This window comes from Rana temporaria, chromosome 2 (genome assembly GCF_905171775.1).
Source record: "Rana temporaria chromosome 2, aRanTem1.1, whole genome shotgun sequence".
NCBI classification, from domain to species: domain Eukaryota; kingdom Metazoa; phylum Chordata; class Amphibia; order Anura; family Ranidae; genus Rana; species Rana temporaria.
In genome coordinates, this window is record NC_053490.1 from 129,664,633 (window position 1) to 129,675,085 (window position 10,453).

The 10,453-nt window shown below is 39.6% G+C and overlaps 1 protein-coding gene and 1 long non-coding RNA gene across 2 annotated transcripts in view; both read left to right on the forward strand.

Moving 5' to 3' along the window:
* LOC120928554 overlaps positions 1 to 1,038 on the forward strand; it is a 2,917-nt gene extending 1,879 nt beyond the window's left edge. The window contains exon 3 of the long non-coding RNA XR_005747223.1: positions 674 to 1,038. This is a non-coding gene — a long non-coding RNA (uncharacterized LOC120928554). The remainder of the gene's footprint in view (positions 1 to 673) is intronic.
* A 1,436-nt stretch (positions 1,039 to 2,474) lies between these two features.
* On the forward strand, positions 2,475 to 4,097 carry LOC120928238 (tigger transposable element-derived protein 1-like). Its single transcript, XM_040339346.1, has one exon. It carries the CDS (start codon positions 2,475 to 2,477, stop codon positions 4,095 to 4,097), a length of 1,623 nt encoding a protein of 540 aa, XP_040195280.1.
* The last annotated feature ends 6,356 nt before the right edge of the window (positions 4,098 to 10,453 follow it).

The window sequence follows — 10,453 nt, forward strand, 5'->3', positions numbered from 1 at the left end:
CTTTTTCAAATCTCAATGTGCCATTACATTACATGCCCTCACATTGCCATCACTTTCCCCTCTCTGCTGTGCCATCACTTGCCCCCACTGTGTCTGACCGCAAACACTCACTTTTATTTTACAGCGGTGACAGTCTCCATGCTGTGAGCGCGAGCATCAATGATTTGAAGGCCGCGCCTTCTCTTTAGAGTGTTCTGAGATAGGCGACACACAAAATTTCCCAGCAGTGCCTCTATTATGTTTTCCACCTATCACGGACGTCTTCTCATCTCGTCCGAGGATGAGAAGGCATCTGTCATAGGAGGAACACAGAACAGAGGCGCTACTGGGAAGAGTTCTGTTCCTCCAATCACAGAACACTCTGAAGAGAAGGCGCGGCTTTGAAATCATTCAGGTTCGCGCACGCAGCATGGGAGACTGTCATCCCTGGAAAAAAAAAGTGAGTACTGAGACCGTACCCAGCGTATAAGACCACCCCCGACTTTGGATGCATGTTTTTGCATCCAGAAACTCGTCTTATACGCTGAAAAATACGGTACTTAAAATTAAAAAAATTTACTTATACCTTTTTTTTTTATTTATAATTTTTTTATTATGATTTAAATTGAATTTAAAACACATACATATCGTAAAGTAGTCAAAATAAATTGGCATTCTTGTTTTTATATTATAGAGGAGAGATCTTTTACAAAAATTGTGGTCAAAATATCCCACAGTTGAAGAGGACCCAAGCTTTCCCTTTAATCCGCCATCGCAACCTTCTTCGGCGTCAAACTCGGAAACAATTGAAGAACTTACACTTCAAACCCGATTAGGAAACACTGATTGGTGTCAATGTGGTAATTGTCTGGCTATGCCCACAGGAAGAGAGTCTTTATGCTGCAAAGAAATCGCTAATGTAAAAGAAAATATTGAAGAGGGTACAGTCTGTATAACCCAATCTCCCATTTTTCAAAGTTCGGTTGTAAACAGACTGAATACAACAGTAATATTGACTATTCTACACCAATCAACATCGCATGCACCAAATGCAGATGACAATAGGTATACAATTTTTTTAGTTTTCAAAATTACTGTATTTATATCTATATTTGAAACGTTTGTCCAAAAAATGAATAAAAAGCAAGACAAATGCCGAATGAGCTACAATGTTTGCCACAGAAGCCATTGTCCTCTCCACCTACAGCTGAAGACATCTCTCTGTAAGTTTACTTCTGGGTATTGGCACTCGTCTACAGTTAATTGACAGAGAGGCAAAGACGCGTCTGAACCATTGTCATTGGCTCACATGCGCTGTAGACAACATTTATTTATTTTAATTTTTTTTTTTAGTTCATAAACCTGTTCGGTGTAAGAGATATTGCAAACACCTAAAATTAAATATTAATCAAGGATTACCTGTAGGTCTAAATTTACGAGGAGTTTTTACTATTGCTTTAATACATCTGTAAATTTTTATTTGTATTGTTGACACCAAAATTATTTTGTTGTATATTACAGAAACTTGCGTAAAACGTCATATAAATACAGTGATACCTCGGTTCACGAACGCTTCTGTTCACGAACAACTCGGTTCACGAACAGAAAAGTTCATATAAATATGCTCCGGTTCACGAACTCCGCCTCGGTTCACGAACAGGAGCCGCGGCCATTTTAATGCTATTTCCAGGCTGTCACATGGTCGTGACTTCCTGTAGGAAGATCGTGGAGAGAAGAAGACACACAGAAAGAAGTGTACTGCGAGTACTGTGCATACATTTCAAGGTATTTTTTGATTTTTGGTGTGCTTTTTAGCACATACAGTACTGTACTGTACTACAGTACTGTTCTTGCTGTTCTTGCTGTATTGTACAGTTCACTGGACACCCAATATGGCTCCCAAGAAGCATAGTGGAAAGAATAAAGTGCAGAGCAGCAATGAAGGTGACAAGAACAGCAATGCAGGTGACAATGTGCAAAGGGGAAATGCAAGTGACAATGTGCAAAGGGGAAATGCAAGTGACAATGTGCAAAGGGGAAATGCAAGTGACAATGTGCAAAGGGGAAATGCAGGTGACAAGAATGTGCAGCGCAATATGGCTCCCAAGAAGCATAGTGGAAAGACGAAAGTGCAGAGCAGCAATGAAGGTGACAAGAACAGCAATGCAGGTGACAATGTGCAAAGTGGAAATGCAAGTGACAATGTGCAAAGTGGAAATGCAAGTGACAATGTGCAAAGTGGAAATGCAAGTGACAATGTGCAAAGTGGAAATGCAAGTGACAATGTGCAAAGTGGAAATGCAAGTGACAATGTGCAAAGGGGAAATGCAGGTGACAAGAATGTGCAGCGCAAGCATGGGGGCAAAAAGAAAGTGCAGAGCAGTAGTAAAGGTGACAGCAAGGTTGTGAAGAAAATAACCATTGAGCTGAAGAAGGAAATTATAGAAAAGCATGACCGTGGTATTCGTGTGACTGATCTGGCCTCGGAGTACAAGATGGCAAAGTCAACAATCTCGACTATTCTGAAAAACAAAGCCGCCATCAAAGGAGCTGATGTTGCAAAAGGAGTAACAATGTTAACCAAGCAGAGGACGCAAGTGCTGGAAGAGGTGGAAAAACTTTTGCTTGTGTGGTTGAATGAGAAACAGCTGGCAGGTGATAGCGTTAGTGAAGCTATGATCTGTGAGAAAGCCAGGAAATTGCACAGTGATTTACTGCAAAGAAGCCCCTCTACAACTGCAGCAAGTGACGAATTTAAAGCCAGTAGGGGGTGGTTTGAAAAATTCCGCAGGAGAAGTGGCATCCACAGTGTGATTAGACATGGTGAGGCTTCCAGTTCTGACAAGGCCGCAGCAGAAGCCTACAAGTTAGACTTTGCGGAATTCATGAAGACAGAAGGATACGTCCCTCAACAAGTGTTCAACTGTGATGAAACAGGGCTCTTCTGGAAAAAAATGCCGAACAGAACCTATATCACGCAGGAGGAAAAGGCACTACCAGGGCACAAGCCCATGAAGGACAGATTGACCCTTTTGCTGTGTGCCAACGCAAGCGCCGATCTGAAAATTAAACCACTACTGGTGTACCATTCTCAGACCCCTCGTGCATTTAGGGAACAAAATGTGAACAAGGCCAGACTGCCCGTCATGTGGAGAGCCAATGCCAAAGCTTGGGTCACAAGGCAATTGTTTATGGAATGGCTGCACGAGGTGTTTGCACCCACCGTCAGAAAATATCTTTCTGATAACCAGCTGCCTGAAAGGTGCCTTCTTCTGATGGACAATGCCCCGGCACACCCTCCAGCCTTGGTGGATGATATGGATGCTGAGTATGACTTCATCAAGGTAAAGTTCCTCCCCCCCAACACAACACCACTTCTGCAGCCTATGGACCAGCAAGTCATCTGCAACTTCAAGAAGCTGTACACAAAGGCGCTCTTCACTAGGTGTTTTAATGTCACTGAAGAGACGTCCTTGACTTTGAAAGACTTCTGGAAGAAACATTTCAATGTTGCCCACTGCATTAACCTCATTGACAAAGCCTGGGAAGAGGTCACTCCCCGAACCCTAAATTCAGCCTGGAGGAAACTGTGGCCAGAATGTGTCGCTGAACGTGAACATGACATTGAAGTGCCTGATGCTGAGGTAGTGGAGGAAATTGTGTCCATGGGCAAGAGTATGGGTCTGGACGTTGATGGTGCTGATGTGGAAGAGCTTGTTGAGGAACATAGGGAGGAGCTGACCACGGAAGAACTTTCTGAACTCCACAGTGAGCAGCAGAAGGCACTTCTTGAGGAGCATTCCACTGAGGAAGAGGAAGAAAGGGAGGAGGTTAGCAGTGATGCCATAAAATCCATTATGCAAAAATGGAATGAGTGCCATGATTTTTTTGAAAAGCACCACCCCAACATAACTGTCGTGAACAGAGTGTTAAATCTCATGAATGATAATGTGGTCTCTCATTTCCGGAGGGTTATGCAGCGCAGGAAGAGACAAGTGACATTGGACAGATTTTTCAGCAAAACTGAGCCTGCAGCTAGGAGACAAAGGAGAGAGGAAACCCCTGAAGGAGATCCCCCTGATGTCCTTATGGAGGGGGACTCTCCCTCCAAACAATAACTGCCTCCCACCTGCCTCCCACCTGCCTTCCTCCATGCCAGAAGTCATCACAAGCAAGGTTAGTGTCCTCTCTTTATACATTACTATACTGTACTAATGTGTATTGTAATTTTTGTGCTTCAAAAACCCCCAAAAAAAGGTCAGCACGGATTAACCGGATTTACATTGAACCCTATGGGAAAATGTGCCTCGGTTCGCGACCAATTCGGTTCGCGACCAGAGTCAGTTCACGAATTAAGTTCGTGAACCGAGGTATCACTGTATTTCACATCCTGGATACACGGTTATCTCGGAAAAGGTAATCGAAGACCCATACCTTCCTGTGCAGTTCATGCAGTAAGAACAGCTTTTCCTGATCCCGAAGGCCTATACGTTGGCTTTAAATATTCAAATGACTACGACGCAGGGGAAATGGCATTTGAGTTTTAACATTAATAAACATATTTAATCAATGTTCTGAAATAACTAAACCAAATAAAGAAAATATATTACCATTTGTAATGTTGTTTGAACATAAGATGTATTAAAAATTTAAATTCTAAGATAAAAAATGTTTTTTTAATTTTTTTTTTTATTTTAAAAAAAATATTGTGTAATATATAGTATTAGAGGGCCAAGGTCACGTCGAATTGCGGCGGCGTAACGTATCGTAGATATTTTACACCGCCGCAAGTTTTCTTCGCAAGTGCCTGGTTCACAGAGCACTTGCAATGAAAACCTATGCTGGCGAGCTCTGGCGTAAGCCCGCGTAATTAAAATGGGCGTGTTCCATTTAAATTAGGCGCGCTACCACGCCGGACCTACTGCTCATGCTCCGTTTCACAATTTCCCGTCGTGCTTTGGGCGCAGTGACGTCATTTTTTTGAACGGCAACGCGCGGAGCGTAATTCCGTATTCCCGGATGGAAATATTAAATTCACTGACAATAAAATAGATAATATATATATATATCTATATATATATATATATATATATATATATACATATATACAGGGCTCAAAATTTCAAGCCCTGAGCTACTAGCCAGGCCTCAAGAGTTACTCGCCACCAGTTGCCCCACCTAATTTATACACTGCTCCACGCCTAATTGCGCCCCTAAACACGCCCTCGTAGATTATCTAATGGAATGACACTGTTAAATGTTTTATGCAGAATCAAGTTACACAATTAAATATTACCAAAAACAACTTTAACAAAATGGGACAGGGCACTGGGGACAGACCAGAGGGACAGGGCACTGGGAGCAGACCAGAGGGACAGGGCACTGAGGGCAGACCAGAGGGACAGGGCACTGGGGGTAGACCAGAGGGACAGGGCACTGGGGGCAGACCAGAGGGACAGGGCACTGGGGGTAGACCAGAGGGACAGGGCACTGGGGGCAGACCAGAGGGACAGGGCACTGGGGGCAGACCAGAGGGACAGGGCACTAGAACTGGATCTCTTTCGCATTCTCTTGCTGTCTCCTCTGCAACTCCCATCCATCCATCCTCTCTCTCCCTCTCCTATTCATGTCATCATCAGGAGCCTGTGTGTGCGGCTCCGCGCTTGCATGTCCCCACTTCCCCCTTTTATTCAGGCTGGCAGTGAGGAGAGGAGCTGCAGCACAGCGGGAGGGAGTACAATCCAGCGCTGAGATCCACACAACTGCACAGCCGTTGACACCATAGCACAGCGCACATTGACACCGCACAGCACACATTGAGACCAGTCTGCTCACAGTGCTCAGACTGAACTGTTGAACACCTACATAGAGCACAAGGAGAAGAAAACTGCACAAACTGGAAGGCTGCCACTCTCATGTCAGGGCAACTTTCAGTGAGCGCTGCACTGCCTACCTGGGACACCCGGAGTGTTAATTTTCGCAATCCTCCACCTGACTCATTATTTCCTGCTCCCTGCTCTCCAGCTACATTGGTCGGGGGGAGGGGGCAGGCTCAGAGATGTCATACTGTTAGTTCCCGTGGCTTAATGAGAATTGTAAGGAGAGCACCTGTGTACTGCTCTGCCTGTGCGCGGCTAACCAGACTAATTTTCCCGAGCATGCACTTTTCCTCTTCGGCCGCCAATCGCATAGGAACTCTAAGTGTAGGCACAGATTGAAGGGACATTGGTCATGCAGCCCTGTCATCACTCGCCCCCAGCTAAAATCCACAAGCCAAATGCTAGCAGGCGAGTGGAAATTTTGAGGGCTGTATATATATATAAATAGTATATGTTTGTGTGTAAGATAGATACATACAGATATTAAAAAATACAAAAAGAACATTTAATATAAATTCCTTTTTCAATTTATTTTATGTTATATAAATAAAAATACAAATCTACATGTTTTTAATAGTACCACATTTTTTATTATTTAACATAATTAATGCAGAAATTGTATATGTTGTATTTTTATTTTACAAAAACTAAACAACCACCAAAAAAATATATACTGTGGGAAAACAGAAGAATAATAGGAACATTTTATGAAAATGTAAAATAAACAGGCATCCCAGGATGAGATCTGTAGAAGACAGTGTAAATTTTAATTCCAAAAAAGTTAGACTTTAAACATCAACAACAGTACACTAGTATTTTTTACAGACTGCAAAAAAGAAAATTATGGTAAATGCTCAAAACTCTCTCCTAAAGCCAACATTCAAAGTATGGTTGTTGAATGATTCTAACTTATTTAATTTTTTGTAAAATTATGGTTGTTGATAGGCTCGATATTACATTTTTTTTGAATTTTTTTTGCAGAGGAAATTCAAAAGCAGCAAATGCAGCAGAAACTGGTTATATTCTTTTTTTTTTAATTGTGCATAGAATATTATTAAATATAAAAATATTTTTGGGCGGGCATCTAACTATTTTGTTTATTTTTTATATAAAAAAAATATTTTTTTAACTATCTAAATAAAGATTATTGCCAGTTAACCAGCAACGACTGTTGCTCAATAGCCCTGTATAAACGATCGGTCCAAATCAATAAAGATGCTCTGATGGATTTTTACAAAGCTTTACCGATGAAGTTGAATTATGGTCAGTCGTGCTTACACATTATCTGTTCGAAAAACGATTGTCTCATAAGACGTTGATTTTCAACACAACGGCGTTTTGATCAAAAGAAAGTTGAATGTTTCTAAGCATGCGTATATTTAATTCTGAACATGTCAGGATTTGTAAACGGCGTACTACCAATTGGTTTTGTTATATCGGTTAGGAAAATAACAAATTTTGCTCACAAAAAACATGTTTGATCTATTAAACCGTTCCCATAGGCTTAACCAATCATGTGTACGCGTACTTATTGTTTGAACACACAGATCCACGTACTGTCTGAATAAAGGCCCGCAATCATGTGATACCAGTAAAGAGGAAAAACTGTCCCCTCCCCTTGTGAGTCCACTTCCCCGAAACTTTTAATGACTCCCTTTGATACAATATTAAACGTTTTTATAGTGTCCCCTTATGGTTAACCCCTTTTCATACCAGTGACACTTGTACTGTAAGAAAGAAATTAAAAAAAAGAATATTTCTAATGTACAACCTAACATGATAAAGACAATATTCAGAATAGTTCTATATTTTATCGATTGTATCAAATACAAAATATATATTTTACACTAACCTGCATCAAATGAGAAAGCGAATAAAGATTATGAGATCTAGAAAGAAAAATTAAAGATTAATACCAATTTTTTTAAATAAATATGTTGAATAATATAAATATATACGAAATAAATTACGTTTATTTTTTAAAGGTGAAGTGCATTCCATTTAATCTTCAAGCCTGTATGAGGGAAAACGTGTCATATGCATTGACACTGCCATTTTTTTGTCTGGTCGTTCTGAAGCTGCTATATTTACAGGCATAAGTTCCTCTTTAGATTTCCACGTGGGTGTTGTTTTTCCGGCAGCAACACTCGTAATAGTCTTGATGATATCATACAAATGATCAAGACGTACAGGCTCATAAATCTTACGAACGATCCATTTCTTTCTGGAGCGTGGGTGCTCCAAAGATGTCCTTTTTGTGCCCAGCTCTTCAGTTCTTTTATTGGGTCTACGTACAACGGCTTGGGAACGACCAACATTTTTGTTGTGTGAAAGCACAGCCAGCTTTGTTCGTGCCTCCATTGAATTAATCCTGAAATGCAGACGTTTGCTCCTATATTTCAGAACACTAGAATGAAATGTTTCTATTGCACCAGTGTGACAATAGAGCACTAAATGTGGCACATCATTCTTCAGTTTGTTTGATACAATAACATCCTCAAGTTGCTTGTAGGCTGCACTTGGTTTTACTAACCATTCAACATGGGCATCAGAGTCCAATATTGTACTATGTCGACAGTACTTTTTAATACCTTCCTCCTCCCACTCATGTATGTTGCGTACATGGTACAGCAGGGAAGTCCATGTGCTCCAGAAAATTTCATTGTCACCTTTACAGTGCCTACTACACCAGTAGAAGTGATTAACTACAGATGCTATCCAAAATTGCAATTGTTTGCAAGCAGCTTTTTTGCTGGCCTCAACTAATTTTCTTTTCAATGGTTTGACGTAATGCCAAAGGTCGTACTGGTGCATAATGTTGCTATATTCCTCTCTCATGATTTTCTTGATGCCGAGATGTTTGTCCGTGCCTAAAATTTGAACATCATAGCTATCAGCAATGATGCGGTCCAGACAGTTCTGAAATGCCATTTTTTCCATGGCAACGGAAGATGTTGTCTGACTGACCTGCACCGTTTCAAAATCTAATATTGTTTTCGACTCCAGTTCCATCATCGTATATGTGCAATATTTGGCACAAAAACCTGGACTGTCGCACTGTCCGTCGCCCACTAAGAAAAGAGAATTTTTCTGCATATTAGATTTGTTTTTATTTTTTTCCTCAACCCAAGCCTGGTCAATTCCACCATAGATAAATTTGTTCAAATACTTGTGATAAGTTGTTTTTGAAAAAATTGGTATTTTACATAAATCCATCATTTCCTTCACTGTGGAAAATGAGGATCCACTACATGAAATTGCTGATGCAAGTATTACATTTCCTGCGGCAAAGTTCTTAATTTTGGGTTGACTTTCCCAAAAGAGGTTATGGTGATTTTCTTTACAAGTGACATAAACTTTCACTAAGCTCCCAACCATTACCTTATCCAAATGGATCACTTGTTCGAAACAATCCTCTAAGGGGCAACATAAATGAGCAAATAATTTATTTAGAGATGATTCAAATACTATGAATTTTCTTTCATCGACCATTAAAGTTTCAATAGCATCTGTATGATTGGTATTTTCAAGGGTAAGAGTACTATCTAGGATTGAAATATCACTATCTGACACTATAGAAAAATCTGGAACATAACTTTCATCCAGGGTTGAGTTTGGATCAAAAGAGTTGTTAATTGGATCGTTTGTATCCATAGAAACAATGTGATCATCATCTTCAACATTTTCTGACTCAACAATATGAGAAAATGGTACTGGAACATGACTAGGTTCATCGTTTAAAAAAATAGGTGCCTCACTTGTGCCTGCTTTGTTAAATTCATCCATTGACAGTGTCACATTCTGTTTAATTGGGGTGATTTGAAAATCTTCAATTATATTTTTGCTATTTTTTTTAGCTGGAGTAGATTTTAATAAACTTTGGTCGACTATCGGACAGGAGACTGAATAATCATGATCCTGGAATATATCGTGATAACTGGCAACAAACCCATATGATTTTTCAGAAACTGAATAATCAAAATCCTCGGGGAACGTTTGGGTACTCAATTCAGATTTAGTAATTGTGTTTTCAAGAACTGCTTCATGACAAGGGCAGCAGCAGGCAACTTCCTTTTTTTTTCTAAATACAGTAATCGATCTGTCACTAGGGAAAAATGACGGAGCTGCATTGTCTTTCAAAACTGTCATTTTTTTTTTCTTTAAAGAGAGTCAGCTGAAAAATGGGCAGAACACATTCTATATCTATCTCCATTTCTGTCATTAAATATTTCATTTGCAGCTAATGTGAGTTCTTCCTCATTTAAAATACAGGTTGAAATCCAAATTTTTATCAGTTCTATATTTTTGGGAAATATGTGTAGTTTCACATCTGGAAATTTTGTTTTTAAGCCCGTCCTATGAGGACATGCATTAAAAATGCACTTTGGCATTTTAAGGCAATCTGTAAAAAAAAAAAATAATAATAATATTATTAAAATAATAATTTAATTATTATACATTTTAATATTATCCACAATATAAAAATAATAAATGTGAATAAATTTATTATAACAGTGCATATAATTTTTTTTTATAAATAATAGAATATTTAAAAATTATCTTTAAAATATCAGACTATATTATATATAGCAGGG